Genomic DNA, 21349 nt, shown 5'->3' with positions numbered 1-21349 from the left:
TTGTTGTGTTCACCACTATATTTATGTTCAGGATTGGGAATGGTAACTGGTACATGAGTGCCCTCCATGTACCAGTTACCATTTCAAGTGCTGAGCATATAGTGGTTGATAGAATGAATGATGTCTTTAAAGAAAAAAATTTTAAGAGGCTGATGCATACACAGTTCTGTAGGGATCTAATACCAGTCTGCAGTCTGGTTTGTCCCCCTTACCATTTTATTAATGGCTAAGACGATAACCCCGGCGGCATGCTGAACAAATCTAGAGATGACACACAACAAATAAGTTGGATGGAACAATCAGGATTCCCCTCTCCCATAAATCCCGACAAAACGTAATAATGAATCACATGTAACAATATAAAGTTTAATGGGGACAAATAGAAAGTACTGAAAGATCCCAAAATTCAGTTGTACAAGGCTGAAGGCAAGATGGCCTATAATTGCTCGTGTAGGAAGATTAGTCTCCTGTTGACTGTGAGTAGATGATGAATCAACGCAGTGTGATCTAGTCCCCCACCCCCCAATTCATCTTTTGTTGTATTAATAGAAATATAATGTCCAAGTGGGGAAGTAGTTTTAGGACCGACTGGTGATCAGGTTGCATTTATTCTGTTTAATAAATTCCAATCTTCAGCCTTTAAGAGAGACACTAACTAATAAACAAAAGATCATTTGAGAATAGTAAAAAGGATCATAAAGGATCTGCTAATCAGTGTCATATCAGAAATGATGAAAGGACCTAAGATTGTGTGTGGGGGTGTGAGGAGGAGGGTGATAACTAACACATGTAGCTACCTTCCGAAGTTAGGCTACCCCGCAGAAAAGAGACGAGATTTCATCTGGGTAATCCCAAGTAACAGATCAAGGACCCGTGAGTGACAGGCATAAGCATGTATATTACAACCCACTAGAATTTATGATCAATTAGATTTTCCTAGCAATCAAGTGGACAACTGCTGGAGATTACAAGTCCCTTGACCCTAGTGGTTTTCAAGCAGAAGCTGGGCAGCCACGTTTCATTTGCAGACCACATTTGTGGTGAAAGTTTGAACACTAGGGTGAAGGATTGGGTTAATCACAATAGCTAATACACATGAGTGCTTACAATATGGCAGGTAGCATAATGATTAGTGTGGGTCGTTACTTTAATTATTAATTTTATTAGCACCATCTTACGGATGAGAAAAATGAAGTGTAGAGGGGTTAAACATCTTGCCCAAGGTCTTACACCTTATACAAAGCAGGGCAAGGATTTGAACGTCAGCATTCAAAACCCTGATCTTAATTATTATTCTATAAGTTCTCCCACTTCTAAAAAACCATTTTGTCCCCACCCTGAGGTTCTGTCTCTCTAATAAAGTCATCAAGCCAAGGAGCTTATTGTCTCCAATTGTAAATGAATCTGCAGTAAATAGGTTCTTCCAATATAGAATGTGGGAATTAAATTAGCCTGGGCATTTGACACTTGTGGTATACTGTGTCAGCGGTCCCCAACCTTTCTGGCACCAGAGACCAGTGCCCTTATGAGAAGCTAATGCCTGATGATCTGAGGTGGAGCTGAGGCGGTGATGCTAGCGCTGGGGAGCAGCTGCAAATACAGGTGAAGCTTCGCTCACTGGCCTACTGCTCACCTCCTGCTCTGTGGCCCAGTTCCTAACAGGCCACAGACCGACACTGGTCCACTGCCTGGGGTTTGGGGTTTGGGTATGGAGCCGAGGATAGGATATGACATGCAATGCGTGCTCAACGATTATTTATTAAGGGAAAAGAATGAGTGGATGCAAACACACAAGCTGCATTTGAAATGATAGAATCTCAACACATTGTGCCTGAGAAAAAACAAGCACATTTCTGGGTGGTCTACTGAGAACACTTGGCAGAAAGTGATAATCCATCATTCTTGGCAATAGCCTTGAGAATTCCTGCTCAGTCGTTTGGACAATATTCATTTAAACACGTATTTATTGAGTACCTGTCCTGTGCCAGGTATGTCCAACGTGCTGAGGGTGCAGAGGTGAATCAGAGGATGCACCGTTAGTGGGGGAGATGGACAGGTAAGCAAATTCTTATGATACAATGTGACAAGTGCTACAGCGAGTGTGTGTGTGTGTGTGTGTGTGTGTGTATTACATGCGTGTGTATGAGTTTTAAGTATTACAGAAGCACAGAACAGAAAGGAACTGATTCTAGTTGGTTGAAAAAGTTGTCTAATATTTGATCATGTTTTTAAAACGATGGCCGCATGCATTGTATGAGTTTACTTGGTCTTTTTAAGACCATGTGGGGTTGTGATCCCTTTTTGTGCACAAGATAAAATAGAGTCTTGCAGAAGTTGGTGAGTTCCCCAAGGTCATGTAGCTAGTAATAATAATTGCTGACATTTATTGAGTGCTTAAGATACCCGAGGCTCTGTTCTAAGCCCTATTAAGACATTTAATCTTCACAATTCTATGAGGTCACTATTGATATCATCACCATTTCACAAATGAGAAAACTGAGGCATAAGATTTAAAGACGATGCTTAGAGTTACATAACTAGAAAGTGGAAAAACCAGGGTTTGTACCTACCAACGCCTTCTAGTTTTAGCAGGCACACTTACCCATGGCATTAAATTGCCTTTAAATGGTGCCCTGAAGAGCTAGAACGAACTCACATTTGGATTCTGAGTCCAAGTTCAGCTTTCTTTCAGTGACCTTGCTCTTTAGCAATATTGCATCCAGATAAAAAGAAATGATGTGTGTGTGGATACAAGGAGAGGTTGTATATTTTGGGTATCCATGGAAGTGCTTTGGGAAAGGTAGGGCAAAATCTAGAAAATGCCTTACTGTGTATGCAGTGTTTTTCAGGGCAGCCAAAATTTGGCCTTTTGTTCTCCAGGTCAGCAGTCTGGGCTCTAGGGACAGTGATTTGTTACTCATAGGAACTAGCCATCAACACTTGCCCTGCAGCCTTTTAAAATCGTTTAAATTTTTCTAAAAGAAGACAGTGAGATCTAAAACATTAAGAATGAAACAAGTTAAATTCAATACCTTATATATAAGCATTAACGGAGATACAGAAAAGGAGAAATGAAAGGACACAATTGCCTAAATTGCCCTAGCTTTCTCTCCGTAATAAAAAGTCTTGGATTGAAAAATAGTTCAATCTAATATTATTGTGCCTAAATAATTAAGTTGAGTTGACTCTGTGGCGAATCTAAGAAAAAATTGGTTATTAAAATGAATGAAACAGAACACTCTTCCCTCAGTAGTTACTACTTCAGCTAATGTGGACATGACCTATATGATCGAAACTACTGCATTTTTAAGACATTCATGCCCCATAATTTTTGAAGATTCGATAATTTTAAAATCAGCTGCAGGCTGGGATTTCTGTGGTAGGAGAGGCAGAAAAGGTCAATGTTCTTTGGCATTTTTTCCTTCAAAGCAGGTGGGGTTTTTTTTTTGGGGGGGGGGAGGTTGTTTGCTTTTCAGAATTGGTTCTGTCGTATATGGGAATCTACTAGATTCAACTGATTATATGTGTTTATGGATTTTTGTTTTCTTCGCTTTGAGTCCTTGGAAACATTTATTTTGATGGTGGCAAAAGAGTTAGTCATGTTTTCTTTTTGTTGTTCCTATTTATTTTTAAGATCCTTTAGTTCAAGTCCACTTCCAAGGTTTTGTGTAAGCATATTTATGTCTCCACGCACACAAAAATATTTCTAGTAGTAACTTGTAGCATAATTTATAGGAATAGTTAATAATTTGATGCCCAGTTGATGCACATCAGAATGATTCTGTAGTATTAGAAGCAAGAACAAGGGTATGCTTTGAAATTTTATGTTTGAAATTAATAATTGGACTTGGCATTTAACATGTGAAATCAAGTTTCTTAGATCAATTATTTTGAGTTACCAAGCAGCCATATTCTTATAAACATATTTTCCTTTTCATCACTGAGTCAACAAAAGCTGGAAAATTCTTTTCTCACATATTCCATTCTTTAACTCAGCCTGAAGGTAAATTATTTTTTTAAAAAACCACACCCTGAACAATCAGTTTTTCATGAAGTTATGAGTAAATGAATAGAGTAGGCTCCACTGGCATTTGGGATGTATGTCTAATTAGAACTCTCAATATTTCAAACATATAATTTACTAAAGTCGAGGTTTTTAATTCTTAGCTTTGAGTCCACTGGGATGAAACAAGTGACCCTTGTTGGAAATACGTCAAGAATCAACTTTCTCAGGTTGGCCTTTAGTTTGCTGGTCACCAAATCAAAACACTGTTTCCAAGTTTAAAGATGTCTGAACCTTCTTAAATGTGTTAAAAGATCAAGGCTAAAAGCTAGCTCTGCTTTGCTGCTGTAAAGAACAGATTGCCCTCTCCCTTCTCCTTGCTATCTCTTGGTCAGTTTCCTCATGAGAGATGCTTGATCTTAGCTGGCACCATCTTTGCTGCAACATGATGCACACTGTACCTCTTATACATCTTGTGAGTCGAGGAGGCAGAGAAACCTTCCTTTACAATGAGACAGCTGAACAGCCTTTGAATTGACTTAACATGCTTTCTAGTGCAAGGTTTACTAGGCACCTAAGGACTGCTACAAATGCTCTCAATCACCAATGTTCATAAACTTAAAAGTGGTAACACGAGACTTGCAATCAAGTAGACTACTGTGTGACCCTGAGCAAGCAACTTAACCTCTCTCCAACGTAACTATTTTGCAGGGTTATTGTGATAAATAGTTGTGATTGTTTATAAAACTACTTAGTGCAAACGCAGACTGAATTTATGTGAAGTACCCATGGAATTCAAATGGACAAATTGACCCAAATCGACATTATCTACCTCTAGTCATTTTTTTAAATCAGAAAATTTCACTTCCAGATAAATAACTATATCTGTCAATATCTTTGTTTTAAAGTCTATATTCAGAATAAAATATTACTTTAATGATAATCTGTTAATATATTTCATAACAAGACCTGACTATGGTTTCTTTAGGAAAAAATTACATGTGAACAAAGGGAAGAAGGAAAATTAGATAAATGAAATGTCTTTATTTCAAAATAAGTGAAGAATAGACCATAATATGACTATAGAAGATTCAAATGATGATATAATTATTATATATCTATATGTAATTATAAAACATACTGTTTTTATAAGTCGATTTTTAAAAATTTTACTGATCTTAAAGGACAAGTTTTCTCATAATTGAATGACAAACCCCTCGTTACTGCTCTTAACTATTAATATGCTAAAAAAATACTTATTAACTATCCTTTTCTTTAATCATGTCTACTGTCATGGCTGTACATTTATTTCAGCAATACAAAAGGAGTGATTTAAACTGCTTGTTTTCTCTGCATATTAGAAAGTAGGAGACAGACACATTCACCCGACCCAGTTAACTATGAAAAAAGGAGTCTCCCAAGTTGCCAGGAACTAACACTATAGTAAAATTACAAGAAAATCGTGTTAAGAAACCTTTTCTCATCTGCAAGTTACTTGACTGAAACCTGAGGTGCTGAATTTCAGCACAAAGGTGACTTTGGAGGAGAAAGTTTATGCCAAACTGGATCAGTTGTTTCGTATTATGTAAGAAGGAGGAGAAAAATATTAACTGTTTACTCCTAAGCTATAATTTTAAGATTATCTATTACACTAAATGACAGAATTTCCAAACCTCAAACTTTACTAGAGTTATATTTCATGAAATATTATCTGTACCTACACAAAACTAAATAAATATTAAATAATTTGCTTTCCCTACTTATATTTAAAGCATACGAAGTTATTTTATTCACTGTGTCAGAAGTGAATTCTAGTTGAATTGTGAAACTGGTGTTGTTAAACAGATAAAAGATTTTTCTTTTTAAATAAGATTATCCTGATTGTAAAGAATATAGGTGCAGTATATTATGGAATATATAGTAAAACAAGAAAATAAAAATCACCAAACCACCCATAATTCTATTGTCCAGAGATTATCACCATTAACACTCTGTTGCATTTCCTTATAAAGGGAGTTTATACACATGCACCGAAAGATTCATTGTATATAAATGCATATTAATAATTTATTATAAAAAATTATAACATAGACAAAAGCAGATAGAGAGCATGATTAACCCCAGGTACCCATGATGGCCAACTCATCCATAGCCTCTTCCTCTTTCTCACTCATTTTTTTTAAAGCAATTTAAAATTATATCATCTCATCCATAAATATTAGATGAGATGGATCTTTAAAAGTTAAGGACTTTTAAAAACATAACTATTAGCACATCTAGACTAATTACAACAATACTTTAATAACATAGAATATTCAGTCCATGTTCAAATTTTCAATTGTCTTGTAAATGTTATTATTTCTATTTATAGTTTGTTTGAAGCAGGACCCAAATAAGGTTCATCTATAGCACTGATATGGGTTGATATGTCTGTTAAATCTCTGTAAATGTATATGGGTTTTCCTTGTAATTTATTTGTTGAAGAAAACAAGCTGTTTGTCCTGTAACACTTCCCACGACCTGGATTTTTCTCATTGTGTCCCCATGGTATAATTTAACATGTTCCTCTGTCTTTTGTGTTTCCTACAACTATCTATAGATTCAGATTTTTTTTTTTGCAAGACTGCTTCACAGGTAGTTGTGTGTTTTGTCATTGGGAGGTGAGTAATGTGTAATAATCTCTTATTTTACGATGTTACCTAGATTCATTAGTCTATTAAGGATCGCAAAATTGTGATATTTTAATCTCATTAGTCCTTCAGTTGATGTTTTGGCATGTGCCAAGCAGGTTTTTCTTATTTTGCTTTCATTTTTGTTCTTTAATTATCATTTGAATGCATTAATTTAAAAAATTATAATTTGATACATCTTATTATTTTTATTAATGCTGAAATTATGCCTATTAGGCCTGTGGTAACATTGACTTCTGACTTCTTTTGACATGACCCTAGTACTCTTTGATAGTTCCTTTGCTATTTAGTATGATAAGATCGTCCAGGCTCATCTTATACAGTTCCGCACAATAAAAATCAATTTATATCTAACATATGAGTATACGTAAATGTAATTCAAAACTATAGGGCAGAAACTATAATAGCAAAAGACTGGAAGCAACCCAAATATTAATTAATAGAGGACTGGTTGAACAAAGTATGGTACAGCCACACAGTGGAGTTCTTTGTAGTTATAAAATAGAATTAGGAATATTTAGATATAGTTATATGGGTTGATCTCCAGGATATATATTTTAAGTAAAAAAGGCAGGGGGAGAAAAGTGAATCTAGGATGCTACCACTTACATATGAAAAATTATAAATATATACTTACATACTTTATATAAACACATAATACACACAAACGCACACATATGTGTGTGTATCTAGTTGCTTATATTAAGGAACAAACAATGGAAGGATAAGTATCACAAAATATTAGTTACCTATAAGAGAGGGAAGGAATGAAGTGGAAAGGATTGTGATAGAAACTAGACTTTGAATATACCTTGTTTTACAGATTTGACTTTTGAGTCTTGTAAATATTTTACATAATTATAAAAATGTTAATTTTAAAAAATGTAATTCCTAATTTTTAAAAAGTCTTAGTTGTGTACCAAGTCGACGACATATAGACAACTCTTTAAATAATTTTAAGACACAGTAATTTGACTATATATCTCTAGAAGAATATACCCTAAAGGCAAAAATAACTGCAAAAACATCTTTAAACAGGTTTTGGTAATCATGTTGTTGGTGGTAGTGTTGATATTGCTATTCTAGAGAATATGGGAAAAGCAAATATTAATTATGGGATAGTCTAATTCTATCATGCTCTGTGTCTTTGAGAATCAAGATTCTCAACATGGAAGGAAGGAAATATAGATGATAAAGAGAGTTAGGTAAAAATCCTGTAGTTCTGAATTTGAATTAGAAGTTAGTGATATAAGCTTATGATACATGTATTTATGGATAGATACATTCCCTACTTCCTCTGTTCACTATCGACACCTAGAAACAGTGACTACTTCAGTAGTAATAAGCACCCTTAGTATCTATGCAGTGATCTGGCTGAGGCAGGAAAAATGTCTACACACATTACATAAATATCATAAATGCATATGCATTCATATATACATATATTGAATATGTGTGCAAGATCAGTTATTTAACACCGATCTGATGATTGCCAATTCTTTACAGTTATATGTAATACTGCAACTAAGCATTTGCATACTTATTATTTCTTTAGTACAAATTCCTGTAAGTGAAATTACCCGGCCAGAGGGTAGGAACATATTTAAACTCTTGATTAGTATTGTCAAATAGCCTCAAGAAAGGTTAGAGCAGGTTACATGCCGAGTGGCAGTGTAGGGGAGTGACTGCTTCATTTCATTAATAGTTATAGATGTTTTAGACATTTTCATTGATGTGTTTCTGCCAAGTAGTATCAATCCTTTTTGTCCCTTTGCTTTTCCTTCCTTGATTTTCTTGTAGAGAAACTTTAATAATTAAGAAACCACATAGGAAAAGCTATGCTGATATGACATTTTTGTATTTACATTATAAATTAATAACTATATATCAACAAAATTAGAATGGCTTCTCAAACTAAATGTATTACTTATAATTAATGTGTGGAATTAGTAGTACTTGAGTTGCAAACATGTATATCATAAACATATTAAGATATTTTCATAGCTTCTTTTGTAATTTGATAGCTACTTTTGAAATTCTTGGGGTTTTAAATTATAACCTTACATTTGAAGAACTCATTATATGTGAAACTGTGTTTGCCAGACATGGTTTAGAAAGGTAACTAACTTTGCAAACATTTCTCATATATATTCCATATGAATATTGTGAAGGCAAAAAAAAAAGTAGATTATATATAAAAGTCATAGACTGTTAGAGCTAGAGAGATATTAAAAATTATCTGGTCCTGTCTCTTCATTTTATCATTTTTGAGAAACTAAGGCAAAGGATAGTTATATAACATCTGTGTGGTTACAAAGCTAATTTGTGACAGAATGAGATAAAAATTCAAAATGATTCAATATAATGTCCTGTCTATGTAGCATCTCAGAATTAGCAAAACTTGAAGACAATATACAAAAATAAAAATATTGTTTTGTTAGGAAATGGAAATTGTTTCCCTTTGAAACTCTATTGTTATACTACCTTTTCAAAAAAATCCTATAGAAAATAGATCAACAACTATGTTATAAAATCAGGTAAAAAAGCACTTCTGTTATTTGGAAGCTGGAAATAAATTATTCTAATAGTAGGATTTATAGTGATAAAAATATATAGCATCTGAATGACATGCACACACACACACACACACACACACACGCATTCTTGCAAGCATTCTATTGACACTATCTCCTTGAATTCTAACAATAATCTTGAGCCCTGAGAGGTTATGTGATTTGTCCCAGGTAATCTCATGCGTGTCAGTCAGGATTGGACCCAGGCAGTCATAGACACAGTGGTTTGTTTTGAAGTTTTCAAGCCTCGATGGTCAATTTCATTGCTACCGAGGGTTGCTGCAATTGTCTTATTCTCCCCAGCTCTTTTCCTACAGGGTCAAAGTTTCCACCTTAGAAATTCATTCATTTGAATATCATGATGGAATTCCTTGGAGCAAAAATTTTTAGAGACAGTTCTTCTAAACCCCTCATCTGCCACATGCTAACTATATGACTTTTCATTCCTCGTCTATAACATCGGTATAAAAATATCTATCTCATCAGATTACTGGAGGATCGAATATGATAAATTATATCAATTTTTAGTAGAATACCTGAAACATAGTAAATATTCAATAAACAATAACTGCTATCATCAGCTATCATTGCCATCATCATCCTTATTATCATTATCAACATCATTATCATTATTTCTTTTCTATTGACTGTTCTGTAAATGCGAAAACTTGTGGAAGGGATAATATATTATCAGAAGGGGCTAGTGACTCATCAGTGTTCTTCTCCTGACAGAAGTGAGAATAAAGGTAGTAAAGCACGGGGAAGGAAAGGGAGATATTGAACAGAGAGGTGGGGGGACCCCAAAGAAACTTACAGCAATTTTACTCTAAATAATTGGGATAAGTTTACGGAACCATTCAAATGAAGTCCAGTGTTCTTATTTGGCATCTTATAATCTTTATCAAGTTTTAAGAGGGCCCAATAGTGAATGAGGAAGGTCACTTCTATCCAGGAAGGCCGCGGGCACAGACCGTCTGTCCCTGCCCAAGGACTCCCACGCACCACGGCCACCTGCCTGTCCCTGCTGTGGTGGTGGGAGTGCGTACACAACTCTATGCAGACGTTTCTGTTTACTGTGCCTGGAAACAGTTTTTTTCCCATGGAAAAATTTCTCATTGTGCCCATAGGTTCAGGACACACGTTGCATAATATAAAAGAAGACTTTTGAAGACTTACTGCTACCCTGCGTACACACTGTGCTTCAAGACTAGGGCTGTGTGCCATTTCCGAAGTGTCATTCCACTTTTTCCCAGAGGTAAGGTCTAAAGCAGGCCTTTCCTCTAGAATCCTCCACTGGTCACGGAAGCTGGAAGGAAGTCTTACTGTCTGATGCTGTACGTTTCTCCCTCAGGTTCACATACCCTTTGAGTTCCAGCATTTTATTTCTCACTTTTCACTATTGTGAAAAGAACTTAATTAAGCACATGGTAAAACATAAAATGGAGCAAAAGGTTAAGGTGAAAGGTACATCTCACTCCCATCCCAATTTCCAGTGCCACTGCCCAGAAGTAACCACGGGCCGTTCGTTCATTCAGAAAACGTGGTGGGGTGTCTTCCCTGTGGCAGCCACTGTCCTGCGTGCTTAGGGTTGAGGAGCAAAGAGACAGATCAGATCTCTGCCTTCTGGCTGGAGTTGATGAGTCACAAACAAAATACATAAGCAAATGATCATCTAGTGTATCGGAAAGTAATAAATGCTACAAACAGAAACAAGCAAGGAAGGAAGTGGGAAGAGTAATCAGGGTTGCTGAGGCTGTAGCTGAACAAAGTGCTGAAGGAAAGAGGGAAGGAGCCATTGTGGGGAAACAACATTCCAGAAAGAGGAAAAGGATGCTCAAGCAAGGTTGGCAAGCTGTGGGGACAGGGTTTTAATTAATGATTTATTTTCATTTAGAAAACACTTATAAAGTATCTACTGTATACAAGCCAGGCATTCTTCTGAGCTCTTAGTATAAAATAGCTCTCTTAATCCTTGCAGTAAGCCCAGGCACTCTTCTCTTCCCCATTGTAAAGGGAAACTGAACCACAGAAGAGTTAGGAAAATTGCTTAAAGTCAGAAAACTAGTGAGTAGTAAGACCCGGACTTTACCATGGGCTGTCTGGCTGTGTTTGGCCTGTGCCTTAACTGCTGCGCTCTGTGGGCAGGTGGCACAGGAGGAGTGTGGGGCCGTTCCCAGGGTGAGATGGGAGCAGTGGGAGAGTCTTGGATAGGGGAACGACAGGTACATTCTTCCAGAAAATTCTAACACATTTACGTCCATTTATGTTTATGTATATGTGTATACACACGTGTATCCTTGAGGTTTTTGCCCTCTTAGTAGCTTAATGTTAAAATGTAAAACAGTTTTAATTTATGGGAAGGAGAGAGAGACTTGATATTATGTATGCTTTGGTTAAAGACGATATCCTATCAAATAATGTTTGGGCATGGGTAATCTATTTTTAAAGTCTGACAAATACTTCTCTATTTTGGGGCCCTGGCAGTACTTGTGTATCTGACCATGCTTCCCTGGGAAAACAAACCAACTTAAAAAAAAATTCAGTGGTTTCGTATATTCACAATGTTGTACATTCATTGCCATTATCCAATTCCAGAACTCTTTCATCACCCCAGAAAGAAACTCCTACCTATTAGCATTCACTCTCAATTCTCCCCTCCCCTTAGCTCCTGGAAACCACGAATCTATTTTCTGTCTTTATGGATTTGCCCAGTGTGGACAACTCATATAAATGCAATCATGCACTATGTGGCCTTTTGTGACTAGCTTCTTCCACTTAGCGTAATGTTTTTGACGTTCATCTATGGATGTCATACGGACCAACCTGCCATTCTTTTTTATAACTGAATAATAATCCATCGTATGCATATATCACATTTTGTTTATCCATTCATCAGTTGATAGACATTTGAATTGTTCTTACTTCTTAGCTATTATGAATAATGCTGCTATGTACATTTAGAGTACAAGTTTTTGTGTGAACTCATGTTTTCCAATGGTCTTGGATATACCAATTGAAATTGCTGGTCACACAGTAACTATGTTTAACTTATCAAATCAACTTTTGAGCACAATATATTACATAGCACCTTGCTCCTTGTAAGGGGATAAATATAGGAGCAAGTGGTTTCTTTAGCAAATGCCCTATCCTGTCCTATTTGTACGAGAAGTTGGCAGATTAGTGATGGTGTCTACTTCTTGGGGTTCAGTGTGTCAGTACATGAAGGTTATTGGCACTAAGTAGATATATTCTCCATGCAGATCTGACTTTTTGTGGCCCCTTCCATAGGATGGTCACATGGAGAGTGACCATGGGAAAGTTGCCCTTGAAGTAATTGGAGGGCCCAAGCTTGAGCAACCCAATTTCTCCAGGTACCTGCAAGAGCTCCATAGAACCAGACTGGAGAAGCAAAGGCTTTGAGAAGATTACACAATTCTCTAAGAATAATATTGATGATAATAATAGAAGCCCCAACTTTTTAGCATTCGCTGCATGCCTAGTATAATGTTGAATGATTTACAGCCTTTTTCTAGACTAGTACTCTCCAATACAGTAGCCACTGGCCACATGTGCTTGAAATGTGGTTAGTCTGAGTTGAAACAAACCATATGTATAAAGTACACATTGGATTTCAAAGACTTAGTACAAAAAAGGAATGTAGAACATGTCACTAATATTTTTACATGTTGAAGTGATATTTTGGATATGTTAAGTTATGTAAAATACATTACTAAAATTAATTTTACCTGTTTCTTTTTACTTAACGGGGCTACTAGAAAATTTTAAATTACATATGTGACTCACATTTGCAGCTTGTATTATATTTCTATTGGGCAGCACTTGTTCTAGACTATTCTTCACAGTAATTTGATCAGCTGGATGGCATTATCATCCCCACATTATGGGTGAAGAAATTGAGGCTTAGAGAACTTAAGTAAATTGCCTGTGATCATATACCTGTGGCTTAACCATAAATCTGTCTGTTTTCAAGCCCAAATTCTTACCCATTACTCTGTGCTATCTCCCCGTGGCCCAGAAATATAAACCATGTGATACACAAATGGTTGTGATCATTAGCTATGACTAAAAGCTGTTTTCATATTTCCATTGTAGAACACAAGAAAAATCATCCATGTCATTCTGTAAGGTAGAATTTAGGTTGTAGTTAGGAGAAATTGCCTATGGGAAAGTTTCTTAAGTACTAACTCTTTGTAATGGTTTGAGGCTTACTTGCCAAAGACATAAGTCTGATGAAACTACTTCAGGAGTTGCTTTCATTGCTATGATATTACACTTCACGTCACATCCACAGGTCGGTCGGTCGCTGCTGTAACACTCAGAGTGAGATGGAGCAGAGTGAGATGAATGTGCTTCGGTTTCGTCCCTTTTTTTCCCCCCTGTAAAGTGTAAGGCTTTGATTTCATCCCATTTCATTTGAATTTGTGAAAAACCTCAGTGGGACATTCTTCATGCAATGCTGCCCTCTTCCAAGTTGTAATAAAGAAAAGGCAAAACTGAAGGAGAGAAAGAATCATTCTATTTCCTTTCTTCCCCCACTGCCTTAAACAACTCTCCAAATATATATTTTAACAGTCATATCTGCCTAAGGCGTCAGTGTCATTACTCACAAAGAATTCTCATATGTGCATATTAATGCTAGTTATTACTATTTTTAAATACTACAAATTACTTATTTTTCACTTTATATATACATGCGTATAACATGTATCATGATTATAAATTACTTATTTAATTTCAAATACCAAAGGAAAAGCCTACTTTCGAACACATGTCCCTCGAGCTATTTTTCCAAATGAGGAGAATTGGGATAATTGGGACTTATGCTTTGCCTCAGGGTGTCATCCCAAATGCTTAAACCCTCTTGTATTCTTAAAGGCTAGAAATGTTGCTGACAGCTGTTAAGCAAAATCCCACACACTTTTTTCTGTTTTTTTTCTTTCAGACTACAAATTTACAGAATACCAAGAAACATGGCAAAGTTATCTCCTAAAAGATTAAGCGCAGCTCAAAAACCGAACTCTAAGAAGCCAGAAAGTTTCTAGATATGTATGTGCCATATTATTTTTACTTTTAATTCATAGTCAAAATTTTAGTGCCCCTAAATGAAGTTCGCTTTGGCTTAAATAGCTACATGGAAAATAAATTTCAGCATTTGTTTTTTGTTTAGTCATTCTTCCTTAAAATTCCTTAGCGGTTTCAGATGTACTTCAAATGAGACGACAATGAACCATAGAAAGAAGTCAGAATGAGTGGTATTGGGAAAAGTAGATAGAGTTAGGAATCAGGCAACTTGAACTCTAGTTGTGTTTCCGCAATGAATTAGCAACGAGGCCTTGGGGAATTTAGGTTCCACAAACATTTATTGGATGCCTACTATGTTCAAGGCATTGTAATAAATGCCATAGGATAAGATGGGAATCCTTGAGGAAGTTATTACTTAGAAGGAAAGAAACATATTCACAAAACTAGGGTATAACATGGTATAGAACGTGTCAGTAATGGAGTAGAACTTATGGGAACACAGAAGGAAATAAGCATAACTCCAGCCGTGGAGATTGAGGATGACTTTCATGAAGAAAGGGATGTTTGGGGTGACCCTACAAGTATGGATAGGATTTCTGGGTGAGGTAGAAGGAAAGGTGCATGGAAGGGGACACAATGTAAGCAAAGGTCAAGGGTAAGAAAGTGCAGAGCTGGTTCAGCGAAACTCGTTAGACAGGAAGGCACGATTAATTCTGAATAATAACGGGAGATAAGTTTTGACCCCTAGATTAGAATCAGATTGTGGTAGAGCTGGACTCGAATTTCATCCTGAGGAATTTGAACCTCATTGGTGGAAGTGGGGGAGTGCAGCAAAGTTAAAGAACAGACCCATGAATGGTCAACTTTGCTAATGTGATTGCTGACTGGCACTGAGTGATTTGAGTGGTGAGAGAAACCGAGGTTGGGAGATCAGTTAGAAAACTGTTAACTGCAGTGTTTGGGCAATGGGAATGGATAGAGAAGGCAGATACAGAGGGATATTTTGGAGGGAGAATTGACAGGGCATGGTGACAATTGGTTTTGAGATGCAAAAGATGACTAAGGTTTTGAGCATTGATGAGTCAGAGAACAGAGATGCTGAGAACGTAGGAGGTTTGCTGAAAAAGATGCTAAGTTTGGTTTGGGGGCATATTTAGTCTATTCTGAACACATCAGCCAATCATAGAAAACACAAGTCAATTCTGACTCCTCTTCTTCCAAAACCCTTTAATGCCTTCCCATCCTACTGAAAATAAAATAAAAATCCTTACGATGGCCAATAAAGCCTTACATGTCCTGGCTGCCCGCTTCACCTTTGATCTCCTCTCCTTCCAGGCCCTCCTCTTTTCAACGGACAGGAGGCACACTGGTCCTTTTTCTGTTCCTCCAAGACTGCCCAACATGCACCTGCCTTAGGGCCTTTCTTGTGGTTTTCTCTGCCTGAAACTCTCTTTCTTTAGATAATTCTCATGCCTTACTCCCTCACTTCCTTCAGCCGTTACTCGAATGCCTCCGTCTAGAAAGTCCTTTCCTGATTATCCCCCCAAAAAAACAGCGACCACCGACCCTCTCTCCTCTTTGCTGTTCGCCACTGTGCTTACCACTATCTGACAACTCACAGCCTGGAAACTGAAGAGTAAAAAAAAAAAAAAAAAAAAAAAAAAACACTTGATAATACAATAATCCAATGTTTTTAAGGGTGCAGTGAGGTTTGTTACTCTCGCATGCCATTATTGAAACTGCGCATTGATATAGTCCCTTTGAAAAGAAATTTGGCAGTAAATACAAAGAGTCATAAAATGTTGATGTCCTGGAACATTTTATGTTTTAAAAATTCGTAAAATCAATTCTAAGAAGATAATCTAAAATATGGAAGATAAAATATTCAGGAAAATGTATATTGATGCAATATTTATATATCAAGAAACTGGAAAGGTTTTAAACATCTAACAATATAAGGAGATAGTTAAATTAAGTAAATTACCGTTCGGTTATTTAATAACATATTATTCACTGTTAGAAGGATAGTTATGAAAAGCTGATTAGCAACAGAGAAAATGCTTGTGAGACAGTGTGACATTTAAAAGCACAGGATCCACAATTGTATACACGTATAATTTCTTTAACTACACCAAAAAAAAAAAAAAGCAAAGCTAGGAGGAAATTAACCCAAATGCTGGTATTAAACACATTAAGATGATGGGATTATAAGTGGCTTATTTTTTTCTAAATCTTTTAGATTTTCTATGTCCAGGTTATATCCTTTCTATAATGTGGTTATTTTACTTTTAAAATCATAATCTTTTTTAATACTCAGAAGAAACTACTTCTACAACTCAACTTGGCCTCTGTACTGCATTGTCGGGTATCAATGGGAAATGTGAATTTCCAGGCCAATGGAACCTGCCTTTAGGACCGAGGGCCTCTGACATCAATGGCTGGCCCGATAGCTCATGAGTCCCGCAAGTCTCAGTTTCCCCACCTCCTCATTCCTGACCTCCTCCTTCTCCTCCACTTGCGTCTCTAATTTTAGGCTATGTCCTCAATTTATGATGGTCACAATCATGAAACAAGGAAGGCTGAAAGAATACAACTTGCCCTATGCCTCTTGACCATGTTTATGTTTATGGACTGAGGCTAAGCCACCTTATCCACATCTCCTTCTAGTTTTTCTTATTTTTGCTACCCCTTCCCCCACTGGTAGGTATTTAGGGTTCCCACTCTAAATGTCTCCACAGTGCTTATCATCATCTGTTATATTTTTGTATTTACTTATTTATTGTCGTGGGTTAAAAACTGAAATGGTTATAAAAAGACAAAAGAAATAATCCAAAGTCTACTTATTGTTAATTAAGCTCTTTATATATATTTATTATTTTATCCTTATGGGCCAGCAAAATACATGCTACTCACATTTTAAGGGTGAGAAAACTGAGGCTTTGAGAGGTTAAACAGTTTGCCCGAGTTCACTGACCAAGGAAGCTACCAAGTTGGAATTTAAACCCTCATCCTTCTGACCTCAAATCCTATGCCCTTATCCTGTACATTAGTGAACACGCCTATGATCAAGGTAGCCTAAGTTAATTTATTATATAGCCATCGTCCCAATGATGTAGATAGTTGAATAACTGAGTAAGTCAACCTGAAGCTCTCAATCAATTGATGCTGTGCGTCTTTGTGTCTGAATTAACCAGTCCATTGTTTCAGTATGTTTGCAGTGTCTCGATAACTATTAGAGAACCTAAAATCAGCAATTTGAAGTATCTTAGTGATTTTGGTTATCTGTAGCATTCTAAGTAATTGGTCCTTAACTAAAATAATTTTATCTGTTTTGATTAATGGACTCAGTTGAAGGATTTAGGGACCCAACTTTTGGAACCAACAGCAACTTTTTAGAAAAAACAAAACCCTTAGTTATTAAATACTAAATTCTATTCTTACAATTGGTTATTTGGCCTTAAGAATTGAGACTATTAATAGAAGACATGTAAGATGTCAAAAGGAACATAAAATCCAGTTATGACTAATACTATTTCAGAGGAAATTTCTAACAAAGACATTTTCCATTTAATCACCCATTTATTTTAAGTAATAGTTTAGTAAAGATTCTAAGCAACTTCATTATAATGAGATTGAAAGAATTAAATAGAATTTGCTAAGAAATATCACTCACAACGTTTATGATAGTGTTCAACAGTGTTCTTTCTTGTCTGCCTTCTTTGACTAAAGTCTCACGTGGAAAATCCTTCCAGGTCCTGACATAGACGTGAGAAGCCATGAGATGCTCATCCTCATCATAGCTAGCATCTTTGAGAACTTTGAGCTAGACTTTGCTACACACTACACTTGATTATCTCAATTTAAAGCTCAGAATCCAAAAAAGTAGGCACTGCTGTTATGCCCATTTTAGAGATAGATAAAGAAACTCAGGCATAGACATATTAAGTAACTTGTTCAAGAGTCAGCATTTAAAATAAAACACAAGATATGTTATATTGGCTAACCAATGTACTGTATACTTGAAACGAATAAAATACAATTTTTAAAAAAGGTATGCTACATTGGTTGTTTTGCCTTCTCTATGATCTGAGAAAATCGCATTTTTAAAAAGACACGTCAAGTCCGACTTTGCAGTTTTTACAGGAAAAGTGAAAGGCTCTTTGACTTGCTGTGGCTGTTATGCCAGTGGTGAATTTCATGGGAGAAGTGGTTCAGTGAGAGTTGAGATTTTAGATTGAAAAAGTCTGAAAGAGTGTATTTTCTTTGAATAGTCTGCATTTCCCTCACAACCCTTTTCCCCATTGGTCTACACTGTCAACTTCTCTTCACTTTGAGAAAGTTTTCATCTCTGAGGGTTTTTAACTGGTGGAGCTGTCCTTGGTCTGAGAGGTTAGAGAAGAGAGGTTTTGCAAGGCGGCTGAGACTTCCTACAAAGTTGCTGCACTTCTCAGTTTTTGTGCAGAAATCCGCCCATCTATAGATTGGGAGAATTAGATGTGGTAGAACAGATTAGGAGAATTCTTAAGAGAGGCTGTGAAAACCCTGAAGTAATTCATTATAGTACATTTTAATTTTTCCCTCCATTTAAGCAATAGTGCTTTTCCACCTTAATCTGGAAATGGGGAATTTGAAATTCACCTAACCCAATAAAATAGTTTTGAGTACCTACTCTGCGCAGAACACAGTTCTAAACACCACAAAAGATAAAGTTCCTGCCCTCAAGGATTTCACATTCCAGTGATATGACACTAACATATAGAAATGTTAAACAACCCAACACTGGAAAGAGATAGATCAGAAGCCAATAAACTACCATAGATATCAAGAGTTAGAAGTTCAAGGCAGGGTAAAGGGGGAGGAAGCATTGGATGCTGAAGCAGTAAGGCAGGCTTTAGGGGAGAGAGGAAATTTAATATAGGTCTTTGATAGGAGGAAGCTAGCCACAGAACAGAGTGCATAGTTTAACCCCACTTACCTAAAATAAGAAATAAACAAACACTGTATATGTATATTAAATGCAGAGAGAAAGGATTGGAAGGGTACCTAGCAAACTGAGAGGAGGGGAATACAGTCGGCATGCAGTGCGGAGGGCTCAAATTAATGGGAACTTTCAGTTTTTACTATACATATACTTCTATATTGTTTGAATATTTCTCCAAACAGAATGTAGTCATGAATTATTTTGTGTAATTAAACAATACAAAATTTACAAAAAGAATGAGCAGGTTTGGGTTTGTAGAGCAAAAGGAAGAAGCTATTCCTGTTGAGAAGAACAGCTTGAGGCCATGCCCAAAGGTGGAAAAGTACAGGGAGTGTTAGAGGAATAGTGAGTAGACTAGAGGGACCAGCATAGAATGGATGTAGTAGGAAGGCCGACTGGGGCCAGGTGGAGAAAGGCTGTGAAAGCAAGCCTTTCACCTTTGACCAGAAACACTGCAGAGCTTCATAAGGAGTTGGTTCAGGGTTGATTAATCTAGCTGCACAAGGATTAATTTAGTAGCGAGCATACGTAAGGATCCAGCAAAGTTAGATAATATGAATTCAAGTCTGTCTGTCTTCCACACCGTGAAAGCCCATGGAAATGCCTCCTATAGTAATTGCACCAAGAAAAACTTGACTTATGCAAACCTGTTGTTAGACTTTTTAGGAACCAAGGATAGACAGAAATGCTGTCAAATGCAATCGGGGATCAGCCACTTATACTTCATCCACAGGATTAATTTCACCATAAATCTCTGTATAATGTTTGACATCTATGATAATTCAAATGTGTGAGGGAGATTTTGATCCCTAACATAAGAGAAATGAACTAAGTCAAATTTGTAAAAATTTGAATAAAAATTACTTGATTTTAAGAACAAATATCAGATATATTCTGTAACACGGTATTTGTTTTAGTTAATTTGTCCTTTCCTTAGGTGAATTGGAAAAATCAATATTTTTATTTAAACTTGCACTTTTAATTATAGCACTATTCAGACACCCTGTATATTTACCCATCATATTTTATTCATACACACATACATATACATACTCATATAACAGACACAGTGTAACAAAAATCTATAGTTATCTGGGGGTGGGAAAGTAACACTCCTACAAGCTAATCTTGAAGGAAACATTAAACCTAATATGAGGAAAAATACTGTAGCTAGTTGAATCTTGAGTCATGCATTGTGACTCATTTGAAATGATTGGATTCTGGGTAAGATGAATTTCTTTATTGACCAAAAAGTTGTAGAGGGACACATCAGAGTCTCAGAATAATGATGTAAGTCGGGTTTGTGAAAACATGATCTTCATGTACTGCAAATTATCTTGTAAACAGAGTGATGTTTGAGGAAGAAACTGACAATTAAATTTAGTATTCAGTTTTCACTTCCGTTCTTCAAACTTTATAGACTTTTAATCCCCATCTTTCCCCTCATCACCCCCACTCCACACTGTCTGCTCTTTCTCAGAGAGGCGGATGAAATTCTTAATAGGCAAAACTGAGTTTTGCTGCCTGGAGAAGGGAAAACAAATAACAGGGGACAAGAAAGATTTTTAAAAGCTTTACAAATTATGTGGAAAGATTCCTGATTTCATACGTTGCATTTGCCTCAGAACTCTTTCTCTGTTCTCTTAATCCTCCTTTATCCTTTAAAATTATTTTGTGGCATCTCTTCCCATCACAAGGATGAGGGCGGCACGAGGCATCTGACCTCTGTGTGCTGGGACAAGGCAGGAATGCAAGATGATCCCATGCCTTTTGTGATTAAATAGACTCATACAAATTTTAGCAAGACAATTTTTGGAATTAAGAAAGTGATCCTTTAAAAAAAGTGTAGGTCAGAAAAAATATCCAATATAGTTCTTAACATCGATTTTACCAACAGAATTCAGTAAATATGTACTACTATCTGCAAGGTTGAATTTTTTAAAAAATCATGTAGTCCTGATAGCATTGTGCTAATCAACAGAGTTACAGAAGAAATACAGAATCACAGCTTTTAGAACAATTCAGACTGGGAAATCTGTTCTCTGCCTCTCTCCTCTCT

General features: G+C 36.3%; 1 protein-coding gene across 1 annotated transcript in view; it reads left to right on the top strand.

Moving 5' to 3' along the window:
• The window catches only part of MKLN1 (muskelin 1), a 275940-nt gene that overhangs the window by 19947 nt on the left and 234644 nt on the right, over positions 1–21349 (top strand). Inside the window, exon 3 of the mRNA XM_016148735.2 lies at positions 1989–2056. Within this exon, the coding sequence (XP_016004221.1) occupies positions 2049–2056 (8 nt within the window). The 5' untranslated portion in view covers positions 1989–2048. The remainder of the gene's footprint in view (positions 1–1988; positions 2057–21349) is intronic.

This window comes from Rousettus aegyptiacus, unplaced genomic scaffold (genome assembly GCF_014176215.1).
Source record: "Rousettus aegyptiacus isolate mRouAeg1 unplaced genomic scaffold, mRouAeg1.p scaffold_m13_p_13, whole genome shotgun sequence".
NCBI classification, from domain to species: Eukaryota; Metazoa; Chordata; class Mammalia; order Chiroptera; family Pteropodidae; genus Rousettus; species Rousettus aegyptiacus.
The sequence above is the reverse complement of the archived record's forward strand: the minus strand, read 5'-3'. Positions and strand labels throughout refer to the sequence as shown.